Source organism: Hyperolius riggenbachi, chromosome 7 (genome assembly GCF_040937935.1).
Source record: "Hyperolius riggenbachi isolate aHypRig1 chromosome 7, aHypRig1.pri, whole genome shotgun sequence".
Classification (NCBI taxonomy): Eukaryota; Metazoa; Chordata; class Amphibia; order Anura; family Hyperoliidae; genus Hyperolius; species Hyperolius riggenbachi.
The window spans coordinates 118,996,041-119,018,534 of NC_090652.1; the positions used below are offsets into that span (position 1 = coordinate 118,996,041).

At 42.1% G+C, this 22,494-nt stretch overlaps 1 protein-coding gene across 2 annotated transcripts in view; it reads right to left on the reverse strand.

Annotated features, from left to right (window-relative positions):
- Positions 1-22,494, reverse strand: part of TECPR1 (tectonin beta-propeller repeat containing 1) — a 122,790-nt gene that overhangs the window by 68,339 nt on the left and 31,957 nt on the right. For both annotated transcript variants that reach the window (XM_068244572.1, XM_068244573.1), the window contains exons 10-13: positions 21,991-22,460; positions 11,508-11,647; positions 2,645-2,800; positions 1,170-1,319 (exon numbers count right to left, since the gene is read on the reverse strand). In XM_068244572.1, the coding sequence (XP_068100673.1) occupies positions 1,170-1,319; positions 2,645-2,800; positions 11,508-11,647; positions 21,991-22,460 (916 nt within the window). The remainder of the gene's footprint in view (positions 1-1,169; positions 1,320-2,644; positions 2,801-11,507; positions 11,648-21,990; positions 22,461-22,494) is intronic.

A 22,494-nucleotide genomic window follows, 5' to 3' on the forward strand; every position in this document is an offset into this window, starting at 1 on the left:
CCCGACCGACAATGCGACCAATTCTGGGCCGAAATTGGTCGCATTAATCAGTGAAACGTGCTGCAAGATGTCGGCAAGCGATATCGGGACGAGCGATGAACACAACGAAACCTCTGGTGATGTCCCCCCTATACCCACATGTTTGCCTAGTAACATGGGTGTGTGTGTGTGTGTGTGACGTCACATATGCGTTCTCACTAGGCAACCACGTGAGGCGCATGTATGGACAACATAGGGAGTGGCGGCTGCGGACAGCTAACGTACAGAGTGCACTGGGGGGGGGGGGGGGGGTACATTAAACATTGGGTGGGCAGCGCCGGGTGGGCGAGGAGGCAGATGCGGCGCCACAAGGCCCATACCTGATCGATTTCAGCATGGAATTGATCAGGGGATCTGCATGGGCAGCCGACAGATCTCTCTATAATCATATTTCATTAGAGAGAGATTAGTCTCTTGGTCGAATCTGCCCATCATCTCTAGATGTATGGCTACCTTTAGAGATCTCTGGAGGTGTGAGACTTGATCAGGACCATTGTGTGCATATTACAGACAATTATTAAAAGACACCCGAGGTGAAAGTAAACTAATGAAATAAACAATTGTATCTATCCTCCTTCTCCTAAAAATGACTTTTTAAGATATTCAATTTTTATATTTAAATCTACTTTTTAGGTTTTTACTGTTTTATTGTTTTTGCACAATGGCACATTCATTGAAGTATGCCAGAGCTAAAATCTATTAACTACTGAACCTTTTTATCTCTTTCCTGCTCTCGGAAGCCATTTTAAGCCAGGAAAGTGTTTTATAGTTGTAATTTTATTATCAGTGAGGGTCACACTGTAGTCTGACTCAGTCCTGACTCAGACAGGAACTACCACTTACATACCTGATGTTTAACTCTTTCAGGCAGAGAAAGAAAAAAAAGAACACAGGCTAGTTATTTCTGTGCTAGGCACTGTACATACGCCACATGTCCTCGGGTATCCTTTAAAGTATCCAGTTTGGTTCTGTTGGAGCACTTATGATATTCTTCCTGGTGAATCTAGAACTACACTTAATGCCCCATAAATCAGGTCCAGTTCCTCATTCATGTCTGCTTATGCCAAATCATAAAAGTTAGCAACTGTGAGCAGAAGAAAAACAAAAGAAAATAATAACATTGGTCTTACCCAGTCATACATTTCTTGTTCTGTGGCAGCAGCAAGCCGAACTGGCCATCTCTGCTTTGTTCTCTCAGCTGTATAGATGGCAAAGGCATGCTTACCATCACTGAGAACTGGCACCAAGATGGTCACTTCATTAATGAACATGTGCAAGTACTGAAAGGGGAAAACAGAGCAGCAGCTTTATAAGAGTTACTTTATATGCAAAAACAGCCACCACAACTGAATTTCTTAAGATGGCCAACGATTGTTTACAAACGATCAGAAATTATCATTTGGGATCACTAACGGACAAAAATCTCCCAACCAATCCAATCTGATTGACCGGATCAAATCTGAGTGGATTGGTTAGGAGACTTTTGTCCATAAGTGGTCCCAAACGATAATTTCCAACCGCTCATGTGAATAATCGCTCGAAACAATCATTTAGCAAATTGTATCGTTAGTGGCCACTCGATAACCAAGTTTAAAAAGGAACTGCAGTGGTGCAATTAAAAAAGTGCTTACCATAATTTTTACAATAATTATTTATAAGTGATTTAGTCAGAGTTTGTCCATTGTTAGATCTTTCCTGTCCACGATTTACATTCTGACATTTATCACAAGGGCAAGAAGTTTTAAACCAGGATGATACCATTTATTGGCTAACTAAAAATGAATAAAAATAAGCAAGCTTTCGGCCTTGCAGCCTTCTTTGGGCTTATATCCTGTTAGTTTGCAAGCTGGTGGTACAGACAGCTTATATACATGCAACATCAAAAGGGAAAACAGATATTTTTTCAAGCATAAATACATGTCATTAAGATGCCTTAATTCACACAGACCATCGACCTGGGGTTAGAGGTTGTAAGCTAAGATAAGGATCCTTGTTTAACACCTGCTCACAGACCTGGGAGTTGGACTGACACAGAGGTATCGTAAATTCTTAGTTTACAAGTTCAGCTATAATGGCTGAGAAAGTTCAAATATCATCAATCTCATACCAATATAGAAAGTTGTTGTCCTTATTCAAACCGTTCTGCACTGCTTTGAACCAATTTATAAATTTTGTTTCTGCTATTAATCGATCATTTGACGTTTTAAAGCCACCCTTCAGGGCAGTGACACGAAGATCATCCATGCTGTGTTATCACAAGGGGACATCTTTACTACTGGCAGGTGATGTCTGTGTACGGAGATGCTGCTTTTTTGGTAGTTGGAAACAGCTGTTATTTCCCACAATGCAACAAGGCTCCCACAGTGTGATGTCAGTACCTAGGTGCTGACATCACATTGTGGGAGGGGTTTCACCACAATATCAGCCATACAGAGTCCCCTGATGATCCGTTTGAGAAGAGGTAAAGGTTTCTCATGGGAAAGGGGGTATCAGCTACTGATTGGGATGAAGTTCAATCCTTGACTACAGTTCCTCTTTAAGCTTGTCAGGGCAGCCAAAACTACTGATGTTACTACAGCATATTTCAGAGACCCTGGCCTATTACCTTCTTCTCCTCATTGTGCATGTAGTAAATGAAGAGGATGCTGTCTCTAGAGCCATCATTTGCTGTCATTTGCTCAAGAGCCACACGAACATCGATCCATTTGTGAGGTTTCCAGTCTCTCCACCATTGCAGGCATCCTGTTTTCACCCATACAGACTGAGCAAAGACAGAAGGATTGCAGGTTACTACAACTTATGTGACAGCAACACACATCAGATAGAAAAATGTACAAACAGTAAAGGGAAAATCATTCATAAAGCGGCTCACTTCCATTTTTTTGCAACTTTAATGTTGCAGGCCACTGCGCAACCCTGCCGCGCGAGGCCTTGCTCCCGATCACGTCGCCGGGAGCGTCCTGCGCAGAGGACGCACATAGCCTGGCGCAGTGACCAGCAACATTAAAGTCGCAAAAACTGGAAGTGAGCCGGGGGATCGTTCTGTCCCAGTGCAGACACAGGACGTCTGAGCGTTTCTGTGCCTCCCTCTGCCTACGACTATTACTGCCTCCACCTTGGTGACCCTGGGCTGGTATAGTATAACACTTTTTTACCCCCTACCTGTCATCACCTACTGTGTGTTTGTCCATCATTAAGCATCCAACACTTTAATATATTATATATGATTTGTTCCCTGAGCATACCACTTTACTAATTTCTGGGTTCTTAATCTATTTTCTTTAGCACCTTACGTAGTTTATCACAGGCAATTTATATTAGTCTGGCCCGGGTCGCTCTTCCCATTATTGGGTTTCAAGGTTTGAACCCCAGTTTTGGGCCTTTTGCAGTGCAGGTACTTTACAGAAATCAGAGGTGAGGCTATACTTATAACATTATCATGTGTCTATATAGGTGTTCTCTAGAGGTTGTTTCCTCTTTTTAGATGGTTTTATGATTGTTTTTTCTACTGTTCAATAAAAGCTGTAATTTTTGTACATTGAATTGTTGGTGCAGTGTTTATGTACAGGCTCATTTGCTCCTTTTTTGAATTATCTACCTTATTGCCTTGTACTATTGCACGTGGGAGTGCTGATGTTCTCATAAATATTGATCACTGTCCTCCTCCGCCACCTGGATCTTCTGCTACGAGTCCAGGTACTTGAGCCAGACGGGCGTAGTGCGCATGCACACACTCCGCCGCCGGGAGCGTACTACACCTGCACAGCACTATTGCGCAGGTCAGAATGTTCCTGGCTGTGGAAGCGGCACGTGGCTGGACTGCGCTGACTGGCTGGGCTCATAGCAGAAGATCCAGGTCGCGGAGGAGGACTGCGACTGGATTAGCCTGAAGGGGGCTGGAGGAAGCCCCAGGTATGTATAAAACTTTTCTTTTCATCCATCTCAGGTACCCTTTAATTCGTAGTCAAACCAAATTTTAACAACATATCAAATCATTTGATTTCATGAGCAAAGAGAGTGTGTACATTTGCATAAACCAGCATTAATGCAGAATTATTTCCATCTCATTTACCATCACTATTGGCGACACAGCTACACATCAGGCTTTATTCTTACATTCTTACAGCATAGAGGTTATATATATATATATATATATATATATATATATATATATATATATATATATAATATATATATATATATGATTCCTGCGTACACATCATATATACAGTCACAATCAGATGTGTATATCTGACTTTATAAATAAGGGGACTGCTTTATTGAAGCATCACAAGTAACTATTTTTTTATTGGTTTATTTCATTGTTGTGGACTAAGCACAGCTATTACTGTATGTATTAATTATTTATGATGACTATTATCTGACAAATAGAACATTTTATCATATTTTCAATTTCAATCACGGTTTAAATTCATTAGGAGTTGGAGTCGGTGCATTTTCTCCCGACTCCGACTCCAGGTACCCAAAAATTGCTCCGACTCCTCGACTCCACAGCCCTGGTTAGCTGCAGTGTGCTGAATAGTAAAAAATAGCCTGGTCACTAGGTGGGGTGTGAGCCTGTGGTCCTCAAGTGGTTAAAAGGAAATAAATATGGCCGCCTCCATATTCTTCTCACTTCAGTCGTCCTTTAATGAAAGGTGCTAGCTATATGATATTTAGGTTAATCTACAACTACACTGCACATCTTAATTACTTGTTCCTAGTAGTACAATCCCTCATCAGACAATGACGTTGATTCATGAGCAGAATAATACGTCCAGCTACCATGTATAAACGTTATTGCGAGACATTGCATGGATTGTTATGCGTGATGCACAAAAGCACAATTATACAGTTTACTGTATGCCAATCAATGTGTAATTCTGTGTAATAGTTATGTGTGTAAGTCCCACTTACACAGCAAAGTAATTGTGCATTAGAGGATTTAAAAATATGTACTGCCTGCACTATTATTTTAGCAATATATTTTAACTCACATAAACATTTAGGCATTGAAGCCACTGAAACTGGCCATTTGGTTTAGGAATACTGCCATTTTCATTCCCTTATATACAATGCCAGTTGCCTAGCTGTCATGCTAAGCTTTAGGTATAAGCTGTTTTTGAGGCACACACCTGGAACAAGCATGAAACCTGTGGAGTCAGATCAGAGTGAGAGCATCTGATCTGCCTGCTCATTCTGGGCCAGTGACTTAAAGTGAACCTGAGGTAAGAGTTATATGGAGGTTGCCATATTTATTTCCTTTTAAGCAATACCAGTTGCCTGACTATCTTACTGATACTCTGCCTCTAAATACCTTCAGCCATAGACCCTGAACAAGCATATGCAGATCAAGTGTTTCTGACATTATTGTCAGATTTGACAAGATTAGCTGCATGCTTGTTTCTGGAGTTATTCAGACACTACTGCAGCCTGACTATCTTACTGATCCTCTGCCTCTAATACCTTTAGCCATAGACACTGAACAAGCATTTGCAGATCGGGTATTTCTGACAATATTGTCAAAACTGATTAGCCGCATGCTTGTTTATGGAGTTATTCAGACACTACTGCAGCCAAATAGATCAGCAGGGCTACCAGGCAACTGGTATTGTTTAAAAGAAAACAAATATGGCAGCCTCCATATCACTCTCACCTCAGGTTCACTTTAAAGTAGTGAGAGGTATATGGAGGCGGCCATATGTATTTCCTTTTAAGCAATACCATTTACCTGGCAGCCCTGCATGTAGCTAATCCTGACAGACTGAAAGTAATGTCAGAAACACCTGATCTGCTGCATGCTTGTTCAGGGGCTATGGCTAAAAGTATTAGAAGCAGAGGATCAGCAGGATAGCCAGCCAACTGGTATTGCTTAAAAGGAAATAAATATGGCAGCCTCCATATACCTCTCGCTTCAGTTGTCCTTTTAAGTATTAGAGTCAGAGCATTATTATGTATTTATACAGCACTGACATCTTCTGCAGCATTTTACAGAGTACAGTATACAACCCTTACTGTCCCCCAGAGGAGCTCAAAATCATAGTAATATGTCTATTGTAGTCTAAAGCCAATTTTTAGGGAGATGCACATTAACTTATCTGTAGGTTATACATGTCAAACTCCGGCCCGTGGCTAAATCCGGCCCTCAGAGCCATTAAATTTGGCCTCCAAGTGGATTCCCCACTTTGCATTATGTTTGCCCACTCTAGACCACCACGGGAGCAATATTGGAGGTGAAGCCCTAGATCTCAGTTCCCCAACCCTGTCCTCAATGCCCACCCCAACAGTGCATGTTTTGTAGAAAACCACACATGCACAGGTGAGGTAATTAGTGTCTCAGCAGAGCTGATTAACTACCTCTGTGGATTTCCACAAAACATGCACTGTTGGTGGGCCTTGAGGACGAGGTTGGGGAACACTGCCCTAGATCACCAGAGAAGCCGTATTAGGGAGGTTGGGGGAAGGCACTAAACACTAGGGAATTGTATAGTAGAGGGTGGGGGCCACTAGACACCAGGGAACTGTATAGGGGTCGGAGTGGGCCAATAGACACCAGGGGACTTTATAAGGGGGGGGCAGAAGACACTGAGGTTGGCCCGTGACTAGGTCCCAGTATTCAATTTCAGGCCACTTTGTATTTTAGTTGGGCCGCTCTAAACCCTTAATCTAGAGCAGGGGTCCCCAAACGTTTTGGGTTGAGGGCCGGGTCAACATACTTGAGACTGCTGGGGGGCCGGAGTATACATAAAATGATGTGGCCTTAGATTGAGGACCACTGATCTAGAGCATGAACATATCAATAGACCGGTACATATTTTTTAATGTATGTGTTGACTTTTTTTGCATTTTTCAATGAAGTTTATATACAAAAATATGTTTAAACCTGCTTTGATTGAACTGTATTATGGTTCATATCAATAAGGAGGACCATCAGACCAATTTTATGAAGTGTGTGAAAAATTCTCCTTTAAAGTCCCTAGGTTTATACAGTTTCCCTTTTGTAAATACGGAATGGTGTTGGGGGATATTTATGATATATATGTTAATTTGACTTGCATATAGTAGGTAAAGAGCACTGGACACTAGTCTGTTATAAGAATTACAGTTAATACCTTCGGATTGGTAATAGGGCCACACCCCATGAGCACCTTTCCCCACACCTAAAGTGAGAGGAATATGGAGGCTGCCATATTTATTTACTTTTAAACAATACCAGTTCCCTGACTATCCTGCTGATCCTCTGCCTCTAATGCTTTTAAACCACAGACCATGAACATGCATGACCGGAAGAAGGCGTGGCTAAGCACCGAAACGCATTGTGACCACAAGATGGCTTGCCGAGAGGAGTAGGAGCCGGCGGTTGTCCCCAGTCCACTAGCCTTACAACGTGCACGGATCCTGGAAACCCTGGCCAGGCTCAGGAAGTGGGAGTGACTCGCTGGCGGCCCTCTACATGTGCAATACTTGCACATTCATTGTTATTGCAATTGTTTTATGCGTGATATTAGTAAATAAAGAGTTAATGCACCATAGGAGTGCACCCTTGTTCTCTTGTCTCCATATGCTAGATTCCTGGCACCACCCAGTAGAGGGAGCAGCACCGTGGGCATAACACTCACTTAAAGGGCTTAATACCTAGCTACAGCTAGCGCCGGATTTACACTTTTCTTTCATGAACATGCATGTAGCAGATCAGATGTTTCTTGTCTGACTAGATTATCCGCATGCCAGTTTCAGGTATGTGATGCAGATACCACTAATAGTCAAATAGATCAGCAGGGCTGCCAGGCAACTGGTATTGTTTAAAAAAAAAAAAATATGGCAGCCTTTCTATGTCTCACTCATAGGTCTTTTCATCTATTCAATGTTCCTATAATGGGGATTAGGCCTCTTGCACACGACACGCGATCCCAAATTTTTAATACGATCCGATTTTTGATTCAGATTTAAAAAAGTACTGTATGTTGCTATGTTTTTTAATAGGAATCAAAAATCGGATCATATTAAAAAATAGGAATCACATGTAGTGTGCAAGAGGCCTGAGACAAGACTTTCTAAACAAGTTCTTGTTACAGGTGATGTCCTTTAGTAGTTGCTTTAAGCTGGCCACTAATGGTCCAATTTCTAGCGAAAAATCGTTCGAGCGATCAGAAATTCTGATCGGATTGGTTGTAAATAATCTTCATTGGTGGACACAATCGATTATGAACGAGTGAAAAAAATGTCGCCCGAATGAATTTTCTTTGAACGAAAATTTGGATTTTCTTGGTGGTCGTGATAGATAAGAAGCAATAATTGGTTAGTTGATGGTGTAGTGAACGATTTTTCGTCCGATCAGAATTTCTGATCGCTCAAACGATTTTTCGCTAGAAATTGGACCGTTAGTGGCCAGCTTTAAACAAGTTCAGTTCCTCTAGTTTTTTCAGTTGGTTCTGGTTCCTGTACATGTTGGGAAGGAACAAGGAGGAACATTATTCAGCTCTTTTGCATAGAAACAAAACAGGACCACAAAGACAGATTTATGGTACTACTGTACTGGAAAACATAATTCATAAATGTCTCCCTCTACTGGTCAAACACAACACTGCATCCAAATACAACCTATTCTTATCACTGCCAACAGAAGAAAAAAGGCTTGAGGTTGGGTGCACACTTGTCAGTGCGTGACAGGTCACGTTTTCTGTCATGTGCATTTTTGTGTTTATAGTGCGTTTTAGTGTGTTCACGTTTTTTTTCTGCATATGCGGTTTTTTAGCGTTTGCGGTTCGCATATGCAAAACGCTCATGCGTTTTCCATGCGTTTTTCTATTGCGCTTTGTGCAAATCACTCGGAAGACAACAGGAAGCAGAAATACATCAGAAAACAATTTCTTTTAAGAACGCATGAAAAACGCATACAAAACCCATTACATTGTGTTACCATTGACTTTCATTATGTGCGTTTTTCATGCGTTTTTGAAAATGATGCAACAAAACTAGCGTTTTTAAAAACGCATGTTAGAAAACGCTTTTTATATGCGTTTTTTGATGCGGCCCATTGACTACCATTGCAGGCAAAAACGCTGCGTTTTCCACACCGCTAGCGTCTTTGCTAAGTGTGTTCTCAGCCTGATGCACATCTTTATGATTGTTTGCTAATCAAAACTGATGATTAAAAAAAAATGGTGCAGATTGAAAAAAGACCATACATTGCAACAGGAGAGTAGTGAATCCAGGGGCAAAACCATATCGCAATCAGCAGTGAATATAAAAACATGATACTTATCAGACACATGACAGCCAGTTGGAGGTGCGGAGGATGGTCGACGATCGTTTCGCCCGCTGGCCTTTCTCAAGACAAGTCTAGTTCAGGGGACTCAGCAGGAAACCTCATTGGGAAACTCTGGTAACGTCATTGGGCGGACGGTGCCCTCTCAAACTGCTAGGTTTCAGATAGGTTGTAGTAAACTACACCCACACTATTCGGCCAATCAAAATGCTCTGTGGCTAGATAGAGTCTTGGTTAAAGGACATCCGAGGTGAAAATAAAGCGATGATATAAACAATTGCATCTATAAAAATGACCTTTTTACATATCTCAGTTTTATTTTATATTTAAATCTAGTTTTTACGGTCTCTGCTCAATGACACCTTCATTGCAATATGCCAGAGCTTAAAGAGAATCTGTATTGTTAAAATCGCACAAAAGTAAACATACCAGTGTGTTAGGGGACATCTCCTATTACCTTCTGTCACAATTTCGCCGCTCCCCGCCGCATTAAAAGTAGTCAAAAACAGTTTTAAAAAGTTTGTTTATAAACAAACAAAATGGCCACCAAAACAGGAAGTAGATTGATGTACAATATGTCCACACATAGAAAATACATCCATACACAAGCAGGCTGTATACAGCTTTCCTTTTGAATCTCAAAAGATCATTTGTGTGTTTACCTTCTGTCCCCTTCTTCTCTCATGCACTGAACATTACAGGCTTCCTGCAGACAGCTCTGCCTGTGCCTGTGTTTGTAATTCCTCAGTATGTGTCAGCCAGCTACTTTCACAGCCTAATGCTGGGAATACACGTTAAGTTTTTACTTTAGATAGATGGGTTCGATAGATAAATTCCAACCTGTTGGATCTGGTCGATTCTACTTTCGTTTCGATTCTCCTCATTCAAGTGAATGTAATTGATAAGAAAAGATAAGGAATCGACAGGGGAATCGAGCAGTGAATCGAGAGTAGAATCGATCGAAAGTGAAAACGACGGCAAAAACGAACGCAAAAACGCATCGTGTATTCCCAGCATTACAGAGGAGGATTTTTATCCAGCTCTCTTCTATCACTGATAAGATAGCAGAGAAGCTGCTGGCTTATGTAAATAAAACACACACTGGAGTGTGCATAGAGGAACAGACCAGCACGGAAGAGTTGGCAGCCTTCCAGACACAGGCCGACAAGTCTGACAGGGGAAAGATACATTGATATATTACAGAGACCGTGCTAGTACAAAGTGCTGCAGTGAGCCAGAACAGATTAGAATAGGTTTAGGAACTTGTAGGATGGCAGAAAAAACGTTGTAATTTTTGTTACAGAGTCACTTTAAAGCTATGAACTATTAAACCTTTGTATCTCTTTCCTGCTCTCAGAAGCCATTTACTGATGGGAGTGTTTTATGGCTGTAATTACTAATAAGTGAGTGTTATGCTAAAGTCTGACCCAGCCCGACCCAGACAGAAACTATCGCTTGCATACCTGATGTTTAACTCTTTCAGGCAGAGAAAAAAAAAAGGAACACAGCACAGTCATTTGTGTGCTTAGCACTGTGCATACACGTTTATCTCATCATGTCACCTCGGTTGTCCTTTAAGGGCTCTTAAACACAGGAGACTAGGGTTCAAATCTCGACTCTTCCTGTTCAGTAAGCCAGCACCTATTCACTAAGGAGATCTTGGGCAAGACTTCCTAAGTAGCAACACGGCTACTGCCTACTGAGCATGCCCTAGTGGCTCCAGCTCTGGCGCTTTGAGTTCACCAGTGCGATATAAATGTTCTGTGTCTTGTCTTTGTGCTGTAGTGGATGTTGCGATTGGAGAACTGTTCCATATGAGGTTTCCTACTGGTTCCTCTAAACTAGAAGAGCATCTACATTTCTTCCTGTCTGCAATCAACAAAAAAATCTGTTGCAACTAGATTCTAAAGTTGCAGAAGCACAGAAAAATCATTGCAAATCATTTGATAAATAAGCCATTGCTGGATTTTCTCTAGTTGCTTGTCCCCCATTGTGCACCAGTGGCATATTACTAACGAGTGGTGGAGACAGATGATCCGTACTTAGTCACTAAGTTGCATGCTGCCATACTTTTGTTATTTCTCTATGATGTTTAATAAACTTATTCACGGTTTTATTACATGGAAGGAGTGCGGAGGATTTTTGACTTTTTACTAAGTTATCAATGTTCTCTACTAGGAGGCACAGATTTGCACTATACCTGCTCTACAGCTTGTTCATAGTGTCGGAAACTATCCAGCTCTCTTTTGGTGCGTTCACTGAGCTGTTCAAATATTTGCTTCCTCCATATGGCGGTGTTGGCCGGAGTGATAGAGAGCGACTGCATGCTGGCTGACAAACCTGGTGATACAATGGAGGCAGGAAACAGAAATTAACAAGTAAATAGACACAAAATAAACTATAATAAACTATAATACCGTATATACTCGAATACAAGTCAACCCCGTGTATAAGTCGACTCCAATATTCAACCCTCTTAAGCTGGAATTTCTTATTGACTCAAGTATAAAAGTCTACCTAGCAAAGTTAATGGATCAGGAGGATTTAATGACTGCACTGCATAAAGTATTGCAGCCATTAACCCCTCCTGTCCCTTAAAAAGACTGAAGCGAGGATAAATTCTATTTTTTAACTTGTATTCATGTCAATGACCATAACCCCTACTAAACCGCCGCTATCCCACGGCAAAACGAGGGGTCTATACCCCCCAAATCCCCTCTCCTTTGTCTGGTGAGTGCTTCCTGAATGAGGCAGAGCTAATGGCTGTAGCTCTGCCTCTCAGCGCGTCAATCCCGGCTGATCGCCGCCTCTCCTCGCCCCTCTCAATCTGCCTTCACAGAGAGGGGCAGAGGAGAGGCGGAGATCCACCGGCAGATTGACGTGCATGGAGACAGAGCTGCAGTTCATAGCTCTGCCTCCATGAGCAGCAAAATCCACGACTAAGAAAGTCGTGGATTTTGCAGGGGGGATTTGGGGGGTATAAACCCCTCGTTTTGCCGCGGTATAGCGGCGGTTTAGCAGAGGTTATAGTCATTGACAGGAATACAAGTTAAAAAATAGAATTTATCCTCGCTTCAGAGTCTCTTTAAAGTGAACCTCCAGACTAAAAATCGACTCAGCAGCACTGAAAAGGCCTGGTGTTTCTTTAACAGTTTCACAGCATCAGAACTTTGTTTCTCTTATACAAGCCTCATTTTTAGCTGCACAGAAGAAAACTGCCCGGGCATTTTTCCCTGATGCTGTGCAAAGCATGATGGGATTTCGAATGTTGTTGCTCTCGTTCTGCTGTTTTGGTGCAATTTTTTTTCTTACATTTTGAATTTGACATTTGAAGCCTAGTGTGTGCAGCTGGGAGGGGTTATCAGGACACAGGACAGTTGGAACTGTGTCTCCTGCTCCTTGTCACCTCCTTTCAACCAAAAAGATGGCTGCCCCATGCCAAAGATGGCAGCCCCCATGAATCACAAACATTTGCCTTTTCTTTTAAAACAAGGTGAGTAAGAGATTATATTACCTATCTATTCTAATTAACATAACTAATGTAACTTAATGACAGTATGTTTGTTTCGGCTGAAGTTCAACTTTAAGTGCAGCCAATACCTCCTCCAGGCCCCCAAGTGCTGCAATTATTCACTCCCTTTTATGCAGCCCAGTATTTCCTCCCTGTCCCTTGCCTTGTTAATTGTTAATTGTTGTGGTCAGGACTTTCAGACCTGTGTTTTCCTGGCATTTCCTTTCCTTAAAGTGTCACTTACCACTGGGTACAGTGCTGCAAATGGGAATGTCACTATTAGTACACGCATCACTCAATGTACTCAGTATTGCACGTGACTCATGCATAAGTCGACCTATACTTTTATGAAGTGATTTAGACCTACATTTCTAGACTTATACTCGAGTATATACAGTGGTGTGAAAAACTATTTGCCCCCTTCCTGATTTCTTATTCTTTTGCATGTTTGTCACACTTAAATGTTTCTGCTCATCAAAAAACGTTAACTATTAGTCAAAGATAACATAATTGAACACAAAATGCAGTTTTAAATGATGGTTTTTATTATTTAGTGAGAAAAAAAAACTCCAAATCTACATGGCCCTGTGTGAAAAAGTGATTGCCCCCCTTGTTAAAAAATAACTTAACTGTGGTTTATCACACCTGAGTTCAATTTCTGTAGTCACCCCCAGGCCTAATTACTGCCACACCTGTTTCAATCAAGAAATCACTTAAATAGGAGCTATCTGACACAGAGAAGTAGACCAAAAGCACCTCAAAAGCTAGACATCATGCCAAGATGCAAAGAAATTCAGGAACAAATGAGAACAAAGTACTGTAATTGAGATCTATCAGTCTGGTAAAGGTTATAAAGCCATTTCTAAAGCTTTGGGACTCCAGCGAACCACAGTGAGAGCCATTATCCACAAATGGCAAAAACATGGAACAGTGATGAACCTTCCCAGGAGTGGCTGGCCGACCAAAATTACCCCAAGAGCGCAGAGAAAACTCATCCGAGAGGCCACAAAAGACCCCAGGACAACATCTAAAGAACTGCAGGCCTCACTTGCCTCAATTAAGGTCATTGTTCATGACTCCACCATAAGAAAGAGACTGGGCAAAAACGGTCTGCATGGCAGATATCCAAGGCGCAAACCACTTTTAAGCAAAAAGAACATTAAGGTTCATCTCAATTTTGCTAAAAAAACATCTCAATGATTGGCAAGACTTTTGGGAAAATACCTTGTGGACCGACGAGACAAAAGTTGAACTTTTTGGAAGGTGCGTGTCCCGTTACATCTGGCGTAGAAGTAACACAGCATTTCAGCAAAAGAACATCATACCAACAGTAAAATATGGTGGTGGTAGTGTGATGGTCTGAGGGTTGTTTTGCTGCTTCAGGACCTGGAAGGCTTGCTGTGATAGATGGAACCATGAATTCTACTGTCTACCAAAAAATCCTGAAGGAGAATGTCCGGCCATCTGTTTGTCAACTCAAGCTGAAGCGATCTTGGGTGCTGCAGCAGGACAATGACCCAAAACACACCAGCAAATCCACCTCTGAATGGCTGAAGAAAAACAAAATGAAGACTTTGGAGTGGCCTAGTCAAAGTCCTGACCTGAATCCGATTGAGATGTTGTGGCAGGACCTTAAAAAGGCGGTTCATGCTAGAAAACCCTCAAATAAAGCTGAATTACAACAATTCTGCAAAGATGAGTGGGCCAAAATTCCTCCAGAGCGCTGTAAAAGACTCGTTGCAAGTTATCGCAAACGCTTGATTGCAGTTATTGCTGCTAAGGGTGGCCCAACCAGTTATTAGGTTCAGGGGGCAATTTCTTTTTCACACAGGGCCATGTAGGTTTTGGGTTATTTTTCTCACTAAATAATAAAAACCATCATTTAAAACTGCATTTTGTGTTCAATTATGTTATCTTTGACTAATAGTTAACCGTTTTTGATGAGCAGAAACATTTAAATATGACAAGCATGCAAAAGAATAAGAAATCAGGAAGGGGGCAAATAGTTTTTCACACCACTGTATGTATTTACTTCATGAAAAATAATTAATTTAGGTCCTTTAAAAGGAATCTAAAGTAATTGAAAAAAAAGTCAAATTAACTTACCTGGGGCTCACACCATCACAGAGCATTCCTCCAGTCCACCGCAGTGCCCCTCTTTCGGTTCCAGTGACTCACTGAAAGTGGGGCCCTACGGGGGACTGGAGGAACGCTCTATGACGGCGGGGACACAGGAGCGGCTGCAGGGGACCAGTAGAATCCCCAGGTAACGTAAACTTTTTTTTTTTTACAATTAACTAAGGTTTCAACAAAGTACCTCATCTGAAGCAGTTTATGCACACTGATATTTAGAATACAGTACTACATATTGCAGTGAGAACATATCTCTACTTCCATACAGAATTACCGGCAGAGTCAGGGCAGAGTCCACCAGTCCTGCTGCCACTAGATGCAGAGAAGTGCATTGGAAGGCTATTGATATAGCTATCTAACTTGGTTCCAGCAGATGGGTGTACTCAATTCAGCCACAGACCGCATGTCTGTAGTGCTCTATAGATTCAGCTGCAGTGTCTTCTTGCAGCCTCACTCTGTATTCTGCAGCCATTATCGCGAGATGGCTAATTTCAGTGCAGAGCTGCGCCAATGATTTGGGTGCTGCCATAGGCCATAATGTGAATTACAGCTACAGCGGCGCTCAGTGAGTCATTTTCAAAAAAAAAAAAAAAGTAATTCAGCCACCGACAATAGCCAGTGCCCAAATTACGTGTCCCCCTAGAGGCCCCCCCCCCACCACCACCACCAAGTTGCTATAACTCGGAGGGGCAATAGCATTAACACCACCCTCAGACCCACCCAGTCTTTCGGCTCACCCCTCAATGCTTACCTAAATTTACCCTCAATGACGATATTTAAAGATATCTGAATGAGCCCCAATAACCGCACCAGAAATTAGCTTTTTTTTGGTGGCAAATTGGTGGTGTCAGTTAAGGTTAGTCATGCAGCAGAGGTACTTAAGGTTAGCTGTGGGGGTGGGTGATTAAGGTTAGCCATGGGGGGGTTATTACGGTTAGCTGCGGGGGGTGGGTGATTAAGGTTAGCCATGGGGGGGGGGTTATTACGGTTAGCTGCGGTGGGGGTGGTTAAGGATAGACATAGGTAGAGGGAGGGTTCAGTGTGAGAATAGGGTTAGGTTTTGCTTTAGTAAAATACTGGTATGCATAACCGTCCAATATTTTACTATTGCTTTTTTCATGGATGCATACCAATCCCCTTTCAGCACACTATGTTACACTCTCTGCTTTACATGGTGAACCAGTGACAGTTGTACTGGTAGAGAGAGGGGCCATATAATTGTCAATACCAGCGTGTCATCCACAGTGGCAGAAAAAGTAACAATGAGGATGAAGACAGAAGAACACAGACATGAAGGAGCATGCCGGCCAGACAATTAGGTTTGGGGGAGGATGGTTTGGCGTGGCACCGGCCCTTAAGCACCTGGGTTAATACTTTTTTTCTCCTGGTTTTCCTCCTTTAAACCTTGGTGCGTTTTATGGTCAGGTGCGTCTTATGGAGAGGCCTTTCTTTCAGGGCTGTGGAGTCGATACAAAAAACCAACCAACTCCAACTCCTCAGTTTAGGATGCCACTGACTCCGACTCCTCTAATTTGCATATTACAATCTTGTTGATTGAAAGTATGTAACATGAAATTTGTCTCTTAATTGCCAATGCTTAGGAATTTTAAAAGGAAACTAAAGTGAGAAGGATATGTAGACTGCCATATTTATTCCCTTTAGACTAAAACTAGTCCTTGGTAAGAGTACTTGTAGAAGGTGTTACGGAAGAGCCGTGAGACCAGAAAACGCAATCGGTTTCCTGAACCGATTGTCGTTGCGTTGCCAGATCAAGATGTTATGTCTAGGGGGTCTTCTTTTGGAAATCTAGCTTTCATAGCTGCTAGATGAAGCCCTTTTGTCTGTGACTGCCACAAGGTTTTGTTTAATTAGCATAGGAACAAAGGATTTCCTGTCACAGGCAGATCACAGCTAAGCGTGTGCCTGCCATGTGGAAAGGATACAATTTGGTGAGCCCAGCAAAATGAGCTTCCCTCACAGCAAGGGCTCAGACTCCCTGGAGCCATGTAGACAGCTTAGAAATACACAGAGTTTATGATTTTTAGCCGGTTTAAGGAATACCGTTCATATGAGAGGTATGAAAGTTATCTCATTCTGCTGGTCCAGATCTGGTTAATATTTTAATATTAAATTGAGGCCACTGACATACCCAGAACCCGAGGTATTCCGCTACTTCGTAACCGGGCATGCGAAAGCACCCAACTTTGATGTCGTATGAACTGGCATATTCTGAGGAATATGAATCTGTGACTGTTATGTGTGTGTAGGAAGCGTAAGCCGAGATATGAAAACTGTCATATTTGGTGGGCACTAGAAACCCACCCAGGAGGTTAACCGCACCCTGTCCAGCCCCTGGGCTGAACCTGAGACTCCACCCAAAATTGTGGCTTATTCAAAAGTGTTTGCCAGGGCCTCCTCCTTCATTCCTCCAATTCCATCTTCATGGGAGCCTGCCGCTGCTTTGAGGACGAGTAGCGGTCTTCTTGTCTTAACTTTGGCTCCTGAGCTGAAACAAAGAACTGCAGGTGTTTTCCCAGAAAGGACATATTTCCATATGAACTTAAGTATTTTCTTCCCTTTTTATTTTTTTATACTGCGCTACGATTGTCTCCATAATTGTTGATTTTAATGCTTTTCTGTGTATAATAATTATTTATATTGCACTTATAATAAAGACTTTATAAAAAGTCATTTTATTTGTTCAGCTACACCTGTTATTCAGCCGCACAAACTGAACTCTAGCTTCTGAAGAGTCGCTAGTATCTGTTGATAGCTAGATAAAATAGAGTGCGTTTAACCGTTTTATTTGCAGGTATTAGGCTCAACACACACCATACAATCTTGGTTGTCCAATCTTACCACTTTCATGTAGTATAAGAGCTTATCCAATCAATCATTCAAGGTATTTTCAATCTGTTGGCCCTTATACTACATGGATTTGGTAAATCTGTACAACCAAGATTGTATGGTGTGTGTTGAGCTTTAGTCTCACTATAATTAGGACTCCTACCCTTCTGTAGGAGTGGTGGCAGTTATACCCTGAAATAGTGTGTAAATTGTATTACCGTAACTCACAAGCTCCCTTCTAGTCCGTCTGATGCCAAAATCCCAGCAGTTTCTGCGCACCGATTGCGACCACAGATTGCATGGTCTGTGTGCTGAAACCGATTGGAAGGCATTGTGCAGTCTGGCCACTAGGGGGCTTGTGACAGAAGGTACAGACAGGAACAAAGAACATTTATCAGGCCCTAGGCAATGTAACTGTGGGTATATGTAAGAGTGATGTGCAGGTACTCTGCAGGAGAATGAGGCAATTCTTCCTCTATTACACATTCTTCATGTACAATCTGAACCAGGTTTATGGGTGATAGACAACACCTCTGTGTTCAATGTGCACAACATTCTCAGTGGATTCTCTGCAGCTCTGTGGAGAGTGCATATGTAGAGTATAGTACTACTGTGTAACAAAGTAAACCGAAGACAGATGAATTTAAAGTTTTATACATGAATGGGGCTTCCTCCAGCCCCCTTCAGGCTAATCCGTCCCTCGCCGTCCTCCTCCGCCACCTGGATCTTCTGCTACGAGTCCAGGTACTTGAGCCAGTCTGGCGTAGGGCGCATGCATACACTCCACCACCAGGAGCGTACTACGCCTGCGCAGCACTATTGCGCAGGTGCAGAATGTTCCTGGCTGTGGGTGCAGCACGTGGCCAGACTGCGCTGACTGGCTGAAATACCGGGACTCATAGCAGATAATCCAGGTGGTGGAGGTGGACAGCAAGGGACTGATTGGCCTGAAGGGGGCTGGAGGAAGCCCCAGGTATGTATAAAACTTTTCTTTTCATCCTTCTCAGGTACCCTTTAATTCGTAGTCACCAAACCAAATTTTAACAACATATCAAATTATTTGATTTCATGATTTACATTTGCATAAATCAGCATCGTCGCAGAATTATTTCCATCTCATTGCCCATCTCTATTAGTGACACAGCTACACATCAGGCTTTATTCTTACAGCAAAGATGCTATTTAGTATATATAAGAGATTCCTGTGTACACATATATACTGTACAGTCACAGTCAGATATGTACATCTGACTTTAAAAATATGGGGACTGCTTTATTGAAGCAGCACACGTAACTAATTTTGATTGGTTTCTTTAATTTTTGTGGACTAAGCACAGCTATTGCTGTATATATAAATTATTGATGATGACTATTATCTGAGAAATAGAACATTGTATCATATTTTCTATTTTAATTACAGTTTAAATTCATTAGGAGTCGGAGTCGGGAAAAAATGCACCGACTCCGACTCCTAATGAATTTGTAACTGTAATTAAAATAGAAAATATGATAAAATGTTCTATTTCTCAGATAATAGTCATCATAAATAATTTATAGATACAGTAATAGCTGTGCTTAGTCCACAAAAATGAAATAATCCAATCAAAATTAGTTACTTGTGCTGCTTCAATAAAGCAGTCCCCATATTTTTAAAGTCAGATATACACATCTGATTGTGACTGTACAGTATATGTGATGTGTGCACAGGAATCTCTTATATATACTAAATAACGTCTATGCTTTAAGAATAAAGCCTGATGTGTAGCCGTGTCACTAATAGAGATGGTCAATGAGATGGAAATAATTCTGCATTGATGCTGGTTTATGCAAATGTATGCACTCTCTTTGCTCATGAAATTTGATATGTTGTTAAAATTTGGTTTGGTGACTACAAATTAAAGGGTACCTCAGACGGATGAAAAGAAGAGTGTTATACATACCTGGGGCTTCTTCCAACCCCCTTCAGGCTAATCAGTCCCTTGCTGTCCTCTTTCACTACCTGGAACTTCTGCTTTGAGTCCCGGTAATTCAGCCAGTCAGAGCAGTCTGGCTATGTGCCGCTTCCACAGCCAGGAGCATTGCGCACCTGCGCAATAGTGCTGTGCAGATGTAGTACGCCCCTGGCGGCGGAGTGTGTGCATGCGCACTACACCAGACTGGCTCAAGTACCTGGGCTCATAGCAGAAGTTCCAGGTGGCGAAGGACAGCGAGGGACTGATTAGCCTGAAGGGGGCTGGAGGAAGCCCCAGGTATGTATAAAACTTTAATTTCATCTGTCTCAGGTTTACTTTGGTACACAGTAGTACTATACTCTACATATGCACTCCCCACAGAGCTGCAGGGAATCCACTGAGAATGTTGTGCACATTGAACAGAGAGGTGTTGTCTGTCACCCATAAACTTTGTTCAGATTGTGCATGAAGAATGTGTAATAGAGGAAGAATCTCCTCATTCCCCTGCAGAGTACCTGCACATCATTCTTACATGTACCCACACTTACATTGCCTAGGGCCTGATAGATGTTCTTTGTTCCGGCCTGTACCTTTTACAAGTACTCTTACCAAGGACTAGTTTTAGTCTAAAGGGAATAAATATAGTAGTCTACATATCCTTCTCACTTCAGTTGCCTTGTAAAATTCCTAAGCGTTGGCAGTTAAGAGACGAATTTCACGTTACATACTGTTAATCAACAAAATTGTAATATGCAAATTAGAGGAGTCGGAGTCGAGGAGTCGGAGGAATCCTAAACTGAGGAGTCGGAGTTGGTGGATTTTTGGACCGACTCCACAGCCCTGATGTCCAGTAACAGTATCTACAGTGCAATTGGGGCTGAATGCCCTTTATTATTAAAGTAGAGCTCTAGGTAAAAAATCTGCTAAATAGTCAGCCTGTTCATACACAGGTATAATCAGCTGGAGGAGCACAGGGGAAGCAGTATTTAAATGTATATTGTCATTCCAAACTTACAGAAATTATGCAAGAGTACATGTGTCTAAATATATAATAATTAAAAATATAGACTTATAGATGTATATAGATATCTGCGCCTATGAATATGTCAGCAGCTGAATGGACCAGGTAAATCCTCCAATACCCAACAAAAGCAATATACAATAAATGTCCACAGCGCTAGAGAAAAGTATTCACACTTTTATACAATATTGGATACACAAAATAGTAAATTGACCTTAAGCTAAAAATAGCACCTTCCCCTTTAAAACACTATGCCACCACATATACAACACCCATTCAGACTCACTGCAGTGAGATTGCACGTGTAAAAATATTGTTTAAAAAAGGGATCCCAGTAAAAGTTCAATAGTCCTCTCAAAAAGCTGAAAGCACAGTGTCCAGAAAAAAAAATATTTTCCTCAGAAATAGGATATTGCAGCGTGAAGCTAAGATGCACATCCGTATCCTGATGCTACAATATTGCGCATATGCATTGCATTTGATTGGAATATAAAATAGCTTGATTCCGTGTAATGTATACTATACCCTCCTCTCAGATGATGTATAGTCACTCCGAGGCCGCTATCTCAACTTACTGGCCTACTGGCTTACTGGCCAGTTGACAGAGTGCGGAGAGACTAGCAGGCAGGATGTAAACTGCGGGGCTGGTCCGTTCAAAGAAAGCTGCCGTCTTCCACAAACGAGCTGGAAGGGGACCTTGCGCAAGTCCCTTGCCAGCTCGTTTGTCTGTGGAAGACGGCCACATTTGCCACTTTTATTCCATCTTTGTGTGCAAAAGGTTTTCCAGATCAGTTCAAGTGAGACTCTGGATCATATATATGAAGCGAAGTACCAGAATGCCTACAAATTATGAGGTATTGCATTAGTAGGCAGACAAGACACACATTTACATTGCGCTTTTCTCAAAGCACCAGAGCTGCAGCACTAGAGCGTGCTCTATAGGCAGTAGCAGTGTTAGGGAGTGTTGCCCAATGTGTGCTACTGAATAGGTGCTGGTTTACTGAACAGGAAGCGCTGAGATTCAAACCCTGGTCTCCTGCGTCAGAGGCAGAGCTCGATGAAGCACAGTGACCATAGATGTGAGTATCGTATACACAATGGAAAAGGCTCTAGGCAGGCAATGTGCCAGACTAGATCTCCACAGATGGCCTTTCAGTCAATATATAGGAAGCATTATTCTGCAAAAAGACAGTAGGTGTTACTATGAGTAAGTATTTACCTGCATGTCGAGTGAACCATTTCAGAGGGAGGGTAGAATCAACCAAACATCCCCCTCCAGACACCCAAGTCCACAAAGGATAGACATCATTAGCAAATGGATCCTCGGTTCCTGCTGGGCAAGCCTCCAGAAGTGATAGGTTGGGTTTGTCATCCAAGGCTTGGAGTGCATTGATTTTAGCCTCTACTAGATCAATACTGCTCCACTGCGGAGCTCTAGTCATCCCAGAGCACGTAGGAGGTTCAGCAGGAGTTTCTGTGTTGAGCAGGTTTCCTTCTTGGGAGTCAAATGAGGAATCTGCCCTTGGCTTCTCAGCAAGTTCAACAGGCACAACACTGTCCACTCCTTTTGTCTCTAATGTATTGATCTTCAGTTCCTGCATGTTAGCGTGTTCAGCATCCGAGTCCACATCTGACTGGATGGTGGAGTCAGACTGATCCTTAACTTCATCTCCGAAAAAACAGCCAGCACTAAAACACATACAGTAAATGCTTAAAGGACCTC